General features: G+C 39.7%; 1 protein-coding gene across 1 annotated transcript in view; it reads left to right on the top strand.

The window, feature by feature from the left end:
* The window catches only part of DSG2 (desmoglein 2), a 47,182-nt gene extending 36,230 nt beyond the window's left edge, over positions 1-10,952 (top strand). Inside the window, exons 12-15 of the mRNA XM_030876470.2 lie at positions 3,387-3,614; positions 5,483-5,604; positions 6,129-6,464; positions 8,119-10,952. Of these exons, the coding sequence (XP_030732330.2) occupies positions 3,387-3,614; positions 5,483-5,604; positions 6,129-6,464; positions 8,119-9,138 (1,706 nt within the window). The 3' untranslated portion in view covers positions 9,139-10,952. The remainder of the gene's footprint in view (positions 1-3,386; positions 3,615-5,482; positions 5,605-6,128; positions 6,465-8,118) is intronic.
* Positions 10,953-17,720: the final 6,768 nt, after the last annotated feature.

The raw sequence follows: 17,720 nt of genomic DNA, 5'->3' as shown, positions 1-17,720 counted from the left end.
CAGAAGTCTGGGACTCCCACCTAGGCTGACTGCTTGATTGGAGTTTGCCTTTCTTTGACTAAGATAGTAAATGTGTTTTGCATTGAACTTGTTGGGATTCCAAGACTTACTTATTTTTATCTAAGAAACGTGATGTTTAGGAAATGCCAGGCACTGGTCTAAGCACTTTACTAATATTAACAACCCTAGAAGTTTGGCATTACCGTCATCAACATTTTACAGATGAGGAAACAAAGGTGCAGAAAGTTTAACATTCTCAAAGTTACAGCTAGTTGAAGAGCTGGAATTAGTATTTGAACCCAAGCACTCTAGCTGTGGAGTCTCTACTCACTACCTTTATGCTCTGTTGCCTTTCCAGATACACAGTGGATTTTCTGTCTAAAGATAAAGATGTTTGAATTTGATAGGCTCTTGAATTTTTTCCTAGCCTTAGAAACATAAAACTCTTTAGGATACACATACATGTTAGAGTGTTATAACAGGAAGTCACTGAGCTTATACTGTATACATCTAGACAATTGAGAGAGATAGGGTTCTGTAACCCAGGCCTTTTTCTCCTTGGCTGTATAATGAGATGATTGACCAACTATCATGATAATAAATAGCTCCTAACTATTTTATTTATTTGGGAAATATCTTAAGTACAGAAAATTACAGAGACTAATAAGGCAGATACCTTTGTACCTCCCACCTAGAATTGAAAGAATATTAACAATTTGTCGTATTTGAATCAGGCCTTTTTTTTTTAACGATCACTGACAAAGTAGAAGTCCCCTTTGGGCCTTTCCTCCCCTTTCCATCTTTCCACTCAGAGCCAATCATGAATTTAGTTATATTCTTCCAGGCCATGTTTTCCTATATTTCTTTTAATAAGCTCATATTCCTTAAATGAATGACTAGATGCTTTCCTCACTTCTCCAGAGCTTTGGGGATGATTTAATAAGTATATTTCTAGCTTTGGAGATCAAATTCCATAAAATATGGACCTTAAAATGAGAAGAGGATGTCTCTTACTTACAAAAAAAAGTAAATAAAACAAAAAAACCTCCCAAACACCTCATTTTTTATCTTTGCCTTGCAAGTAAATTATTTTTTAATAAATGTTATACATATATCAGAAAAAGTTTTAAACTATTCTAACTGATCATTATTTTTACTCATGGGAAAACTGGTTATTATTTTTATTCATGTTGAAAGAAAATTTCTTAAATAATCATCAGTCAGATTTTTAAAAAAATAAGATAAAAGGTCATTTGCACAACACTTTCTGTGTACTACTCTTGCCAAAAATGTGTAGCCTGAATCCAGTCATGAGGAAACAGTCAGACAAATTCAAACTGTGGAAAATCCTTTAAAATAAGTGGACTTCAAAAAGGTCAAAGTCCTGAAAGGCCAAAAGAAAGTTAGGACTGTTATAGATTATTAATAGAGACTAAGGTGACAGCTAAATGCAGGGCATAATCTTTGATTGGATCCAGGATCATAAAAAAAAACAAAAAACAAAAGCCAGAGAGAGTAAGAGCAAGAACTGTAAAGGGCATTTTTACAACAGTTGAAAAGTTTGACTATGGGTTATATGTTAAATATATTATTATATCAAGAATGAATTTCCTGAGAGGGTTAATATCCTTTGGTCTTAGAAGATTTATGCTGAAGAACGTCATGAGATCTGCAACTTACCTTGAAATAGTTCAGGGGGAAATAAGTGTGCATGTAGAGAGAAAGTATTGTTGTAAAATGTAAACAATTTATGAAGGGTTTATCAATATTCATTGTAATAGTCTTTCAGGTTTTCATATATACCGTGAAATTTGAAAAATTTCAAATACACAGTGTTGGGAACAAAATGGGTGGGACTGGATGAAACAAGATTGGCCCATTGTTGAAAATTATTAAAGCTGGAGATGGGTACCATGGGAGTTAATTATGCTCTTTCCTGGATTACGTCTGTTTGAAAATTGCCTTAATAAAGTTCTTTTTTTTTTTTGCGGTACGCGGGCCTCTCACTGTTGTGGCCTCTCCCGTTGCGGAGCACAGGCTCCGGACGCGCAGGCCCAGCAGCCATGGCTCATGGGCCCAGCCACTTCGCGGCATGTGGGATCCTCCTGGACCGGGGCACGAACCCGCGTCCCCTGCATCGGCAGGCGGACTCCCAACCACTGCGCCACCAGGGAAGCCCCAATAAAGTTCTTTTAAGAAATAGTAAAATATAGGGACTTCCCTGTTGGCCCAGTGGGTAAGACTCCGCACTCCCAATGCAGGGGGCCAGGGTTCAATCCCTAGCCCCGGAACTAGATCCCACATGCCGCAACTAAGAGCCCGCATGCTGCAACAAAATCCTGGTGCTGCAACTAAGACCCAGCACAGCCAAAATAAATAAATAAATACATATTAAAAAAAAGAAATAGTAAAATAAAGGTCATTCGATGGAAATGTCATTTAACTCTCCACTTGTCTGTCACTGTATCCCAGTAATGGAAGAGTTCCCAACATCTGGTAAACCACACACATTTGTTAACATTAGTCATCATAAAAGGATGGTATGTCCAGATCTGATCATTTGCTATTCACCTGCATATGTGGACTAATTTCATCAAGCACACAGTGAATTCAATAGAGAAGTTATGAAATAATAAAGCTTCTAACTGGAGCTAACAATTTTAGCTATTAAAGAATGTTTCTGTAGACTCACAGATGTAGAGAACAAACTAGTGGTTACCACTGGGGAGAGGGAAGTGGGGAGGAACAAGATAGGGGTAGGGGATTAAGAGGTACAATCTACTATGTTAAAATAAATAAGCTACAAGGATATATTGTACACCACAGGGAATATAGCCAATATTTTATAATAACTATAAATGGAGTATAACCTTTAAAACTTGTGAATCCCTGTGTTGTACACCTAAAACTTATATAATATAATCAACTATACCTCAATAAATTTTTAAAATTTATTTATTTTTGGCTGTGTGGGGTCTTCGTTGCTGTGCACGGGCTTTCTCTAGTTGTGGTGAGCGGGTCTACTCTTCGTTGCAGTGCGCGGGCTTCTCATTGCGGTGGCTTCTCTTGTTTCGGAGCACGGGCTCTAGGCACGCTGGCTTCAGTAGTGGTGGCAAGAGGGCTCATTAGTTATGGCTCATGGGCTCTAGAGTGCAGGCTCAGTAGTTGTGGCACACAGGCTTAGTTGCTCCGCGGCGTGTGGGATCCTCCCAGACCAGGGCTCAAACCCATGTCCCCTGCACTGGCAGGCAGACTCTTAACCCACTGTGCCACTAGGGAAGCCCCTATATCTCAATAAATCTTAAAAAAGAATGTTTCTGTAATGTAATCTTGCCCTTCCTTGGTAATCACTCATTTTTATTTCCTTTTTTATCTTGTCCTTGCAGGTACCAGCATGCTACTGCAACAAAAGGAACGAACGCTTGGGAGGAGTGACATTCACTTGCTGATTGCAGATAGTAAAGGCTTCAGTTGCCCTGAAAAGCAAGTCCTTAAACTCACCGTCTGCAAGTGTGTGGAAGGCGGTGGCTGTGTAGAAATGTGGATTGACTCCTACGTTGGCCTCGGACCTGCAGCAATCGCGCTTATAATGTTTGCCCTTCTGCTCTTGCTACGTAAGTATTTTAAAAGCTACATTTTAGCTCTTTTAGTAATGTTAGTACCTTTTTAGGGTTTTTTTTTTTTTTAGTATTTTGTTACTACGGTAGTCATTGATTTCTTTTGTTTTTCTATAATCACACACACTAGAATGCTATTGAGGGTGAGTAGGGAAGCAAGGATTGATCATTGATAAATTCACCAAAAGTTATTGAAGTGCTCTTCCGAATTTTGTTTTATAAGAATGTATCATCTCCTGATTTAAATAACCAAGGTTATTGTACATGCTCTTCAACACCCTTTTAACCTGAACCTTTTTGGTGTCTCCATTTTGATAAGCTCTACGTGAGGGAGGGATGTCGTCTGCTCTTCCATACCCAGTGCTGCGAACAGCACCTTGTGCATAGAAAGCTGTCAGAAAAGATTTGTTGCATGCGTTTAGATTATGGTTACAAGGTTATTTTACAAACTCATCTTTTTCCCATCGATCCTTGCTTTTCACATTCATCTTGTCAGAGCTCCACCTCCCCAGACCCTCTGCTTGGCTTGCCTCTTCACCTGCCCCAACAGGAGCCAGACCCCCTGAGCACTTGTATGTTTCCCAACAGTGACAACCAGCCCTCCCCTCCCTGCATGCCCTCCAACGACCTTGGGTTTCCTTTCACTGAAGAACAGAAGACTACAGCCTGGGGTCGTGTGGAACCAGTCCACTTGACCCCTGCTCATGGGCAGAGAAACGCCTCCAGGGCAGCCTCAGTTATTACAGTGTCAGAAGACGAGCTTGTCAAAGCCATTAGTAGATGTTCAATTGAATGCACAGCACTCAACAGTTTATAGTGCACTTTTATACCATCATCTCCATTCAATGGGTAAAAATACAGACATGATGATAAATGACTTGTCTCAGCTTACCAAGTTTATAGGTAGGTAGGACTACATCTTTTACCTGGAGATTCCTTGCATTGCCTTCTCATCTCAGATTTCCCAGCACCTAACATGGTGCCTCGCACATGGCAGACACTTGATAAACATCTGTTGAATTACCCCTGGCTGATTTCAGTCTTTTCATTACGCATAGTAACTATAGGGACTATTATATAAAAAGGAGCCTAGGGAGTAGTCAGCTCTTCCTTGGAAGCTGCCACATGGGAGCGTCAATAAAAGCTAATTTGGGGTGGGCTGCTTGCAGATGTGGTTAATTCTTTACTCTGTTGATTAAGGGGCCAGCATTGGCCTTTACTTCATCCTGGAGGTAGAATAAAATTGAAGGAGGGAGCTCTGAAATTTTATTAACTTCTAGATAAAATGTTATATATATTCTAAGGGTTTTTAATGTGGAATCACTTTAGAAAATAGTACTTAGGTAATTCAAAGGTTAACTGGAACCTCAGTGAGTCATGCCTTCTGCCAAATTCTACTCTAGGGTAAAGTGGTGAAGTATTATAGAAGTTCTCATGTTCTAGAATATTTGAATATATTAAAGCTTTTCTACCCTTAGGGACTTCTGATTTCTTTTTTAACACATATATATATTTTAGATGGTGAATTTTCTCATATTAAAAATTAAAGTGGTTTAAAAAAACACAAAAATTTCAGCCTTTAAGTTGGTTTTGATGATTTGGATAGTATCGAATCCAGTCTCGGTATTCCACTTGTTGACCACAGTCTTTGTGATGGCCAAGAACTCTGAATCCATGACTCCCTCATCCTGCCTTTAGGCTTTGGTATAACTCACCCGAAACAGGCTTGGTGACGTTAGATCAGGGGAAGAACAGAAAAATAGGGCTGTAAATAAGTGAAGACTGAACTCAGGAAGTGATAACGCAAATTCCAAAATTATGCAACATAAATTTGAAAATCTGTACTCAATTTTGTTTCTGTCCAGTTGTACCCCTTCTACTGCTGAAGTGCCGTTGTGGGAAGGGTGCCAAAGGCTTTACCCCCATCCCTGGTACCATAGAGATGCTGCATCCTTGGAACAACGAAGGGGCACCACCTGAAGACAAGGTCAGATAATCAGATGTCAACAGAACACGTCTTCTTTTCTGCTTTAAAGGGGCCTTGGGAAGTGTTTCTAACACCTGAGGTCATGAGAGAGTAAAGTGGTTACTACAGATTTCATTCGCCTGCCTTCGTTAAACACAGGGCTCGAATAACAACTTACTTTGCATTTGTTGCCAGGACAGAGCTGAGGTGGTTTTGCTGTACCCTGACAGGTCCTAAGTTACAGAGAATGTAGAAGAAGCATCAGGCAGTGACACCGAGAATGTAGAACAAAGGTTAAAGAGAGGAAGCGTGTGTAGGGATTTAGGTAGAAATGTTTGTCCCGGTATTAAATGGCTGTCTTCCACAGCCAGCTGCTTCTACATTTCCATTCCACGCGATGCATAGGGCCGGCAGAAGTCATTCAAGCACAGTTTTCCTAATTTGCCTCTGCGGAAATATCTTATTCCCTGCATACGCTCACTTAGCTCAGGTCCTTCTACCAACCGTACTGACCGTCCGTGACTCGGCTGTATTTGCTCTCACAGGCAGTGCTGCCTCTTCTAGAGGCAGACCACAGAGACTGTGCAGCTGTAGGCGGCGGAGCAGGGGCTGTGACCACCAAGGGTGCTACCGTGAAAGGAAGCAGCTCCGCTTCCTTTATCAAAGGGCAGCATGAGATGTCCGAGGTGGACGGCCGATGGGAGGAATACAGGAGCTTCGTCTCAGGGGGGGCCACCCAGGTTACAGGGACAGCAGGAGCCTTGATGACCACGGAAACCCTTAGGACCACGAGAGCCACGGTGGCTTCTAGAGAAGTGGCCGGAGCTCAAGCAGCTGCGGTGGCAGTGAATGAGGAATTCTTAAGAAGTTATTTCACTGAAGTAAGTGGTGTTTTTTATGTATTGGCGGGGAAAGGGGGGGCGGACATTTCTATGCGAACGTGATGTTATTAGGGTAATCATTTTCTTGGATCTAAATGGGACATCGTTCCTTTCATTAAGAGAACGCTTACAGGCAATGAGAAGGGAGCGGTGTGGCCCACTGGGTCAGTCAGCCAGCTCAATTATGTGGTGGCAACAAATGACCCCACGATCTTGCTTCTCGCCAGGGCGTATTTCCCACATTCGTGCTTTTGCCCCTTGATGCAGCTCTGCTCTGCCCCATGTGGTCCACATTCCAAGATGTGTGCTGAGAGCACAGCTTGTGCCCAGGAAGCTGGCGTCCTTGGGGCGCAGGGAACAGAGCAATGCCAAACCTGGCAATGACCCCCAAAGCCACTGCCTTTTCCCACTCACGTTTCATTGGCCAAAGCGAGTCACATGACCAGGCTGATGTCAGTGGGTCAGAAAGTGCTGTCCCCCTGCAGGAGCAGACTTGCTAGGGATGCGCCGGGTAGGGTGGGAGGGGAGAGACTATGTGACCTAAAAAACACAATCCGTTATGTCCCTTTAAGTGTTTTCTTTTGAAGGCAAGTACTTGGTTCACTATTGAGGTGGTTCATAAAAAATTAGAAGGAAAGTTTCAGGAAAGATGATGGGATGCAGTCAGAAGCTCATGCCTGGGATTAGAAATTAGAAGCTTCTCTTGAGAACAGGGTCATGCCTGGGAATGGGATGGGCAGAGTCAGATTGCTAGGGGCCTGAAGGACCCTTGAGAGGAGTGAGGGGATGGGCTTCCACAGAGGCCAGTTTATTTCTGTCCCCTCCCATCTGCATGGCTGCAAATTACCTGAGTGCTTTCCCACTTTCTGCTCCCTCCCATTCTCCCTTCTTTCATACCATCTGCCCACCCCCAAGTAGACGGGGAAATGGTGATTTGGTCAGTGTCAAGGAAGAGCACTTCTCATCCATTTCCCATCTCACTGCTGGGCTCCACTCTGGTGTCCCGTTTTATTTCAGTATCTTTTTCCCTCTCTGCTCTAATCCTGCGTGAACCAGTCTTGATTATGTATGTGTGCTCAGCTTTTAATTTGGAAATCATTTCAAACTCATCAGAAATTTTGCAAGAATAATAGGAAGTTTGAACTCCTATATAGTGTTCACCCAGATTACCCAAATATTAACATTTTGCCACATTTGCTTTTTGCCTTTTCTCCCTCCCTCCCTCCGTCTCTCTGTCACTCTTTCTCTCTCACACAGACACACCCACACACGCACACGCACATCCTCTTACATTACCACAGTACAGAGATTGAACAGTGACACATTGCATATTTCAGTTTAGCCAGTTATCCCCAAAATGTCTTTTATAGCCACTGTTTTTCCCGTCTAGGGCCCTGCTTTCCATTTAGTTGTCATGACACTTCTGTCTCCTTTAACCTGAAACAATGCCCTCTGCCTTTCTCATCTTTCATGATATGAATATTTTTTAAGAATACAGGCCAGTCCTGTTGTAGGATGTCCTTCAATTTGTGCTTCTCTGGTGTTTCTTGTCTAACTACAAGACAGAGGTTAAACATTTTGAGCAGGGATCTAGAGGCTTGTTCTTAAAGGAAGTGCATCACTCATTGTATGCCTGTTCTTCTTTCCGTTTTAGAAAGCTGCCTCTTATGCCGAGGAAGATGACATTCACACAGCCAAAGACTGCCTTCTGGTTTACTCTCAGGAAGAAACTGACTCTCTCCAGGGTTCCATTGGCTGTTGCAGTTTTATTGAAGGAGAGCTAGATGACGGCTTCTTAGATGACTTAGGATGGAAATTCAAGACACTCGCTGAAGTTTGCCGGGGTCAAAAAATAGAGATGGATATGGAAATCGAGCAGAGGCCAAAACCTATGAGAGAAACAGACGTGAAGGCAGCTTCACATTCATTCTATGAGCAAACCAGGGTTAATTCCGAGAATACTTATCCCTCCGGTAGCAGCTTTCAAGTTCCAAAACCTTTGCATGAAGCAAACACAGAGAAAGTCACTCAGGAAATAGTCACTGAAAAATCTGTGTCTTCTAGGCAGGCTCAAAAGGTAGCTGCACCACTTTCAGATCCATTGGCTTCTGGTAACGTGATAGTGACAGAAACTTCCTATACCACGGGCTCCACAGTGCCACTGAGCACTGTGGTCCTGGACCCCAGACAGTCCGAAGGCCTGATGGTGACAGAGCGGGTCTATGCCCCGGCGTCCCTCTTGGGAGAGCAGCAGTACGCTAGCGAGGGTGGCATCATGGTTACCGAGAGAGTCATCCAGCCTCACGGGGGCTCACCTGGCCCCCTGGAGGGCACCCTGCATCTGCCCGACGCACACTATGTTATGGTGCGGGAAAGAGAGCGCTTCCTCACCCCCAGCTCCCGTGTGCAGCCCCCTCTGGCCGCGCACAGTGTAGCCGTAGGACAGAACGTGACAGTGATGGAAAGAGTGCTAACACCAGCTTCCACTCTGCAATCTAATTACCAGATTCCTTCCGAAACCTCTGTAATGGCCAAAAAGACTGTGGTTTCTGGAGCTGGAGTCCCGGGCCCTCCGCCAGACTCAGGCTTCAAGGAGTCTAGTCATTCTAATTATACAATAACCACATCTTCCACCAGGGTCTCCAAGCCTAGCACAGTCCAGCAGTTCTCCTAACCAGACACTGCCCCAGAGTTTAGCTAGCAGTGACTCATTTCATGTTTTCAAAGGACCTGGCTTTTCATGAGCCTTACAGATGTAAGAGGCACATATACCTCGGGCTTCAAATTTTTCTCAGTCACTAATATGCAGAGAACCTCACTGTCTCAGCTTCTAGGAGTGCAATTCAGAAATGCCCCAGGACTTACTGAGGGGGCATAATGATGATGCTGTGACTTAGGTGCCTTTGAGCGACTTATGGCCAAACAATACTCACAAAGCAAGTTAAATAGAGAATAAATCTGGCTTCTAAGAATTTTATCAAATTAACAAAGTGTCCAGTTCATGAGCCATCCGACAGAGCCCCCCATGAAACTGAGTGGGCCTCTTTGCCTACCATGTTAACATTTAACATTGCTGTTCTATATTCCATACGTTCCTGCACCTAGCAGATTATCAACAACTTATTTATCCAAAGATACACGCACAGTTTGAGTGACCCGTTTTGCTTGTTTGATTTCCTTAAAACTAGAGGCCCTTCAATCCACGTAAGGTTGATTGAATTTTGGAACACTGACATGGTAAGAACACACATTGTGTGTTTCTGTGCACATAACTGTGTGTGTGTGTGTGTGTGTGCGCGCGTGTGATTCTGTGTGTGTGCATGTGTTGTATGACCTCAAAAATAGCATTATACCTTCCCTTTGTCACTCAATAATCATGAAAATATTAAATACTTCAAATTCAGTAGAATAATTCAGGGCAAAATTCATAAATATAAAATCACTTTATTTTTATAGGAATAATATACTATTAAAAAACTCAGGATACATTATCTTCTAATTTAGTACGTCTAAATTAACTATATACATGGTGGTAAGAATCCTTTTCACTGCTATAAATCCTCAGTGCCTACCATGGGTGCCAAATCAATATTTGTAGAATTAAACTGAATTTTAGAAGCTACTCTCTTTTATCTATACTTGCAAAAAATACTGAAAGACCCTATAATTTCTATAATTATGAGTTTGAAATTATGATTTATTCCATATCTCAAAGTCCTTGACTAGCTGGTCATGGCTTACTACATGGAATATTAAATATTGTGTAGCTGACCTGAATTTGTACATCTTGCCTTTCTTTCTGAAAAGTGTTTTGGGTGTTTTGGCCAAATAAATAGAGTATTTTTATTGCTCCCTGAAGAAATGATCCATTTCAGATTTCAAAGTATAAGTGCATATCAGTAATCAATTATATAAATATCCTCCACAACAAAATAATTTCCATAAATTTCAAAGGCTATGATTTCATGAATTTTTAATATATTTACTAGGAAAATGAATCTCTAAAAATTCATTTTGTGGCACACTTTTAAAAATGTGTTATGCAAAAGGTTTATACTTTTTTACTCCCACTGACGTGTATGAATAAAAGGCAAATATTTTTAGACACCATAAGCCTGTGGCCAAAATGAAGGTCACTGTTCCATGCTATAAATTTTTTATTCTCTACGTACTAATTGTTTTTGCTTTTCTTTCATTATAGACTTAGTAGTTATTTTTTGCCAAGTCTGCAACAAGAATATCACTACTGTGTGAAAATGTGAATGTGACCTGTGTACTCCAGACAAAACTTGGTCTTAAATTTCCTCCTCAGACAGGCTTAAAAAACCTAACATGTCTCCTATATATAAAGTCACCACATTTCCTAAATGATTTTCTTTGTTCCTGAAAGGGTGATTGTATTAGTTTTTACATTTGTCCTATGGAAGAAACGTTGTAATTGTATGTGTATCATCAAAATATTTAAATAAAAAGGCGACCTTCTCTGCAGCCTCTTGCCCATATCTTCTTATTGCCCCCATCTTCTTACTGCCCATATCTTCTTTTTTTTTCCCTTGTTAAATAAGGTCTATTTTTTTTTTAATTTTATTTTATTTATTTTTTTATACAGCAGGTTCTTATTAGTCATCAATTTTATACACATCAGTGTACACATGTCAATCCCAAACTCCCAGTTCATCCCACCACCACCACTCCACGCTGCTTTCCCTCCTTAGTGTCCATACGTTTGTTCTCTACATTGGTGTCTCAATTTGTGCCCTGCAAACCGGTTCATCTGTACGATTTTTCTAGGTTCCATATATCTGCGTTAATATACGATATTTGTTTTTCTCTTTCTGACTTACTTCACTCTGTATGACAGTCTCTAGATCCATCCACGTCTCTACAAATGACCCAGTTTCATTCATTTTTATGGGTGAGTAATAGTCCATTGTATATATATACCACATCTTCTTTCTCCATTCGTCTGTCGATGGGCATTTAGGTTGCTTCCATTATCTGGCTATTGTAAATAGTGCTGCAATGAACATTGGGGTGCATGTGTCTTTTTGAATTATGGTTTTCTCTGGGCATATACCCAGTAGTGGGATTGCTGGGTCATATGGTAATTCTATTTTTAGTTTTTAAAGGAACCTCCATACTGTTCTCCATAGTGGCTGTATCAATTTACATTCCCACCAACACTGCAAGAGGGTTCCCTTTTCTCCACATCTTCTCCAGCATTTGTTGTTTGTCCATTTTCTGATGATGCCCATTCTAACTGGTGTGAGGTGATAACTCATTGTAGTTTTGATTTGCATTTCTCTAATAATTAGTGATGTTGAGCAGCTTTTCATATGCTTCTTGGCCATCTGTATGTCTTCTTTGGAGAAATGTCTATCTAGGTCTTCTGCCCATTTTTTGATTGGGTTGTTTGTTTTTTTAATATTGAGCTGCATGAGTTGTTTATATATTTTGGAGATTAATTCTTTGTCCGTTGATTCATTTGCAAACATTTTCTCCCATTCTGAGGGTTGTCTTTTCATCTTGTTTATGGTTTCCTTTGCTGTGCAAAAGCTTTGAAGTTTCATTAGGTCCCATTTGTTTATTTTTGCTTTTATTTCCATTACTCTAGGAGGTGAATCAGAAAAGATCTTGCTGTGATTTATGTCAAAGAGTTTTCTGCCTATGTTTTCCTCTAAGAGTTTTACAGTGTCCGCTCTTACATTTAGGTCTCTAATCCATTTTGAGTTTATTTTTGTGTATGGTGTTAGGGAGTGTTCTAATTTCATTCTTTTACATGTAGCTGTCCAGTTTTCCCAGCACCACTTATTGAAGAGACTGTCTTTCCTCTATTGTATATCCTTGCCTCCTTTGTCATAGATTAGTTGACCATAGGTGCGTGGGTTTATCTCTGGGCTTTCTATCTTGTTCCATTGATCTATATTTCTGTTTTTGTGCCAGTACCATATTGTCTTGATTACTGTAGCTTTGTAGTATAGTCTGAAGTCAGGGAGTCTGATTCCTCCAGGTCCATTTTTTTCCCTCAAGACTGCTTTGGCTATACGGGGTCTTTTGTGTCTCCATACAAATTTTAAGATTTTTTGTTCTAGTTCTATAAAAAATGCCATTGGTAATTTGGTAGGGATTGCATTGAATCTGTAGGTTGCTTTGTGTAGTATAGTCATTTTCACAATATTGATTCTTCCAATCCAAGAACATGGTATATCTCTCCACCTGTTGGTATCATCTTTAATTTCTTTCATCAGTGTCTTATAGTTTTCTGCATACAGCTCTTTTGTCTCCATAGATAAGTTTATTCCTAGGTATTTTATTCTTTTTGTTACAGTGGTAAGTGGGAGTGTTTCCTTAATTTCTCTTTCAGATTTTTCATCATTTGTATATAGGAATGCAAGAGATTTCTGTGCATTAATTTTGTACCCTGCAACTTTACCAAATTCATTGATTAGCTCTAGTAGTGTTCTGGTGGCATCTTTAGGATTCTCTATGTAGAGTATCATGTCATCTGCAAACAGTGAGTTTTACTTCTTCTTTTCCAACTTGTATTCCTTTTCTTTCTTTTTCTTCTCTGATTGCCGTAGCTAGGACTTCCAAAACCATGTTGACTAATAGTGGCGAGAGTGGACATCCTTGTCTTGTTCCTGATCTTAGAGGAAATGCTTTCAGTTTTACACCATTGAGAATGATGTTTGCTGTGGGTTTTTCATATATGGCCTTTATTATGTTGAGGTAGGTTCCCTCTATATCCACTTTCTGGAGAGTTTTTATCATAAATGGGTGTTGAATTTTGTCAAAAGTTTTTTTCTGCATCTATTGAGATGATCATATGGTTTTTATTCTTCAATTTTTTAATATGGTGTATTACATTGATTGATTTGCATATATTGAAGAATCCTTGCATCCCTGAGATAAATCCCACTTGAGCATGGTGTATGATTCTTTTAATGTGTTGTTGGACTCTGTTGGCTAGTATTTTGTTGAGGATTTTGCCATCTATATTCATCAGTGATATTGGTCTGTAATTTTCTTTTTTTTGTAGTATCTTTGTCTGGTTTTGGTATCATGGTGATGGTGGCCTCAAAGAATGAGTTTGGGAGTGTTCCTTCCTCTGCAATTCTTTGGAAGAGTTTGAGAAGAATAGTGTTAACTCTTCTCTAAATGTTTGATAGAATTCACCTGTGAAGCCATCTGGTCCTGGACTTTTGTTTGTTGGAAGATTTTTAATCACAGTTTCAATTTCATTACATGTAATTGCACTGTTCATATTTTCTATTTCTTCCTGGTTCAGTCTTGGAAGGTTAGACCTTTCGAAGAATTTGTCCATTTCTTCCAGGTTGTCCATTTTATTGGCATAGAGTTGCTTGTAGTAGTCTCTTAGGATGCTTTGTATTTCTGCAGTGTCTGTTGTAACTTCTTTTTCATTTCTAATTTTATTGATTTGAGTCCTCTCCCTCTTTTTCTTGATGAGTCTGGCTAATGGTTTATCTATTTTGTTTATCTTCTCAAAGAACCAGCTATTAGTTTTATTGATCTTTGCTATTGTTTTCTTTGTTTCTATTTCATTTATTTCTGATCTGATCTTTATGATTTCTTTCCTTCTGCTAACTTTGGGTTTTGTTTATGTTTTCTCTAGTTTCTTTAGGTGTAAGGTTAGATTATTTGAGATTTTTCTTGTTTCCTGAGGTAGGCTTGTATAGCTATTAACTTCCCTCTTAGAACTGCTTTTGCTGCATCCCATAGGTTTTGGATCATTGTGTTTTCATTGTCATTTGTCTCCAGGTATTTTTTGATTTCCTCTTTGATTTCTTCAGTGATCTCTTGGTTATTTAGTGACGTATTGTTTAGCCTCCATGTGTTTGTGTTTTTTTACTTTATTTTCCCTGTAATTGATTTCTAATCTCATAGCGTTGTGGTCAGAAAAGAAGCTTGATATGATTTCAATTTTCCTAAATTTACTGATGCTTGATTTGTGGTCCACGATGTGATCTATCCTGGAGAATGTTCCATGCGCGCTTGAGAAGAAAGTGTAATCTGCTGTTTTAGGATGGAATGTCCTATAAATAATCAATTAAATCTATCTGGTCTATTGTGTCATTTAAAGCTTGTGTTTCCTTATTAATTTTCTGTTTGGAAGATCTGTCCATTGGTGTAAGTGAGGTGTTAAAGTCCCCCACTATTATTGTGTTACTGTCAATTTCCTCTTTTATAGCTGTTAGCAGTTGCCTTATGTATTGAGGTGTTCCTATGCTGGGTGCATATATATTTATAATTATTATATCTTCTTTTTGGATTGATCCCTTGATCTTTATGTAGTGTCCTTCCTTGTCTCTTGTAACATTCTTTATTTTAAAGTCTATTTTATCTGATATGAGTATTGCTACTCCAGCTTTCTTTTGATTTCCATTTGCATGGAATATCTTCTTCCATCCCCTCACTTTCAGTCTGTATGTGTCTCTAGGTCTGAAGTGGGCCTTTTGTATACAGCATATATATGGGTCTTGTTTTTTGTATCCATTCAGCAAGCCTGTATCTTTTGATTGGACCATTTAATCCATTCACATTTAAGGTAATTATCGATATGTATGTTCCTATGACCATTTCTTAATTGTTTTGGGTTTGTTAGTAGGTCCTTTTCTTCTCTCGTGTTTCCCAGTTAGAGAAGTTCCTTTAGCATTTGTTGTAGAGCTGGTTTGGTGGTGCTGAATTCTCTTAGCTTTTGCTTGTCTGTAAAGCTTTTGATTTCTCCATCGAATCTGAATGGGTTTCTTGCCAGATAGAGTAATCTTGGTTGCAGGTTCTTCCCTTTCATCACTTTAAGTATATCATGCCACTCTCTTCTGCCTTGTAGAATTTCAGCTGAGAAATCAGCTGTTAACCTTATGGGAGTTCCCTTGTATGTTATTTGTCATTTTTCCCTTGCTGCTTTCAATAATTTTTCTTTGTCTTTAATTTTTGCCAATTTGATTACTATGTGTCTCAGCGTGTTTCTCCTTGGGTTTATCCTGTATGGGACTCTCTGCACTTCCTGGACTTGGGTGGCTATTTCCTTTCCCATGTTAGGGACATTTTTGACTATAATCTCTTCAAATATTTTCTCAGGTCCTTTCTCTCTCTCTTCTCTTTCTGGGACCCCTATAATGCCAATGTTGTTGCATTTAATGTTGTCCCAGAGGTCTCTTAGGCCGTCTTCATTTCTTTTCATTCTTTTTTCTTTATTCTGTTCCACAGCAGTGAATTCCACCATTCTGTCTTCCAGGTCACTTATCCATTCTTCTGCTTCAGTTATTCTGCTATTGGTTCCTTGTAGTGTAGTTTTCAGTTCAGTTATTGTATTGTTCATCTCTGTTTGTTTGTTCTTTAATTCTTCTAGGTCTTTGTTAAACATTTCTTGCATCTTCTCGATCTTTACCTCCAGTCTTTTTCCGAGGTACTGGATCATCTTCACTATCATTATTCTAAATTCTTTTTCTGGAAGGTTGCCTGTCTCCACTTCATTTCATTGTTTTTCTGGGGTTTTATCTTGTTCCTTCATCTGGTACATAGCCCTCTGTCTTTTCATCTTGTCTATCTTTCTGTGAATGTGGTTTTTGTTCCACAGGCTGCAGGATTGTAGTTCTTCTTGCTTCTGCTGTCTGCCCTCTGGTGGATTGCCCATATCTTCTTACTGTCCCCATCTTCTTATTGCCCTCATATTCTTATTGCCCCCATCGTAGCGTACAAGGAGTATAGCTGGTCGTCAGGGAGGAGACAGCACTCTGAAGGCAGGTGTTTATGGGACTTTGGCATCTTAATTCGAACTGCTTATATCCTGCTCAGCCAGCCTCCTTGCAAGAATATATTTCCCTTCCTAAGTAGGGTAGAAAACAGAAGGCCCAGTTAAATGTGAGTTTCAAACCAATAATGAATAGTTTTTTAGTGTAAGTTATGTCCGATAGTAAAAAATTATCTATTATCTGAAATTCAGGTTGAACTGGGAGTTCTGTATTTCTATTTGTCCAGTCTAGTAACCTTGTTCTAAGGGACTGAGTTTTGCCGTCTGCCCAGAAATTAACATTGGAGGAACCTGTGGATTTGGCTGAAGAAGGCTTGCACATCTGACCCCAAGAGATGAAATCATTGAACCAGTGTGGAGAGGCTGTTATAGTTTTTATTATTATAGTTTACAAGAGAAAAGGTCAGAGTTTCTGCCTATGCTATAGTGTGACATTAATAAGTATTTCACAACACGGGTGCATCGTGACATCCTAAAGCGTGAAGACTGTTCTGTGACCACAGGGCTCCCACCCCAAGTGGCACATAGGAGCAGCTCTTGATTGATTTCCTGAATCGCTACAGACATACTCCAGTCACCACTACATCGAAATTTATACAGTAAGACGTTGCTTATCAAGTATCATCTAGAAGTGAGGTGTTTCACATAATAGCTGTCAGATAATTAAATCTTACTTCTTTAACATACAGAAATCTCCTGGTTTCACCATATTAGTGTAGTTCAAATCCTCTATATCACTATTGATTTTTTTGTCTACTTTTTCCATTAATTGCTGAGAGAGGAAAGTTACCATCTCCAATTGATTGTGGTTTTGTCTGTTTCTTCTTTAATTCTTCCTCTGTTTACTTCTTGTACCTTGAAAAATTGTTATATCTGTGTTATTAGATACAAATACATTTAGAATTATTGTGTCTTTCCAAAGAAATGACTCATCATAGCATGTCTTTACCTCTGGTTATATTTTTTGTCTTGAAATCTGCTTTGCCTAACACTCACCACTCCAGCTTTCTTAGGCTTACAGTCTGCATGGTATATCTTTTTTGACCCTTTTATTCTCAACCTGTCTATGCCTTTATATTTCCAATGTGTGTTTCTTGTAATTATCGTATAGATAGGTCTTGCTCTCTCATGGGAAGTTTTAATTTACTTACAGCAGTTATTCACATGGATGAGTTTAAACCTACCATCTTGGTGTTTGTTTTTTTCTTGGTCCCATCTGTTCTTTCATTTCTCTGCTCCTTATTTTCTGTGTTTCTTTGTGTGTTGTGTGTTCTAGAATTCCACTGTAGCTCTTCTACTGACCTTTTAACTATACCTCCTCATGTTTATTTTTTTAACTGGTTGCTCTTGTGGAAATCTAATTAAAAACAAAATCTCCTGCCAACCCAGAAAAACTCTCACAAAGGTAGAAGAGAAAGAAAACAGATTTATTACTGAATAAACATTAAGCCAGAATGCAATGTGCATCATAGGCAACCCGTAAA

Source organism: Globicephala melas, chromosome 13, assembly GCF_963455315.2.
Source record: "Globicephala melas chromosome 13, mGloMel1.2, whole genome shotgun sequence".
Taxonomy (NCBI): Eukaryota; Metazoa; Chordata; class Mammalia; order Artiodactyla; family Delphinidae; genus Globicephala; species Globicephala melas.
This window is presented reverse-complemented; position numbering and strand designations above follow the sequence as displayed.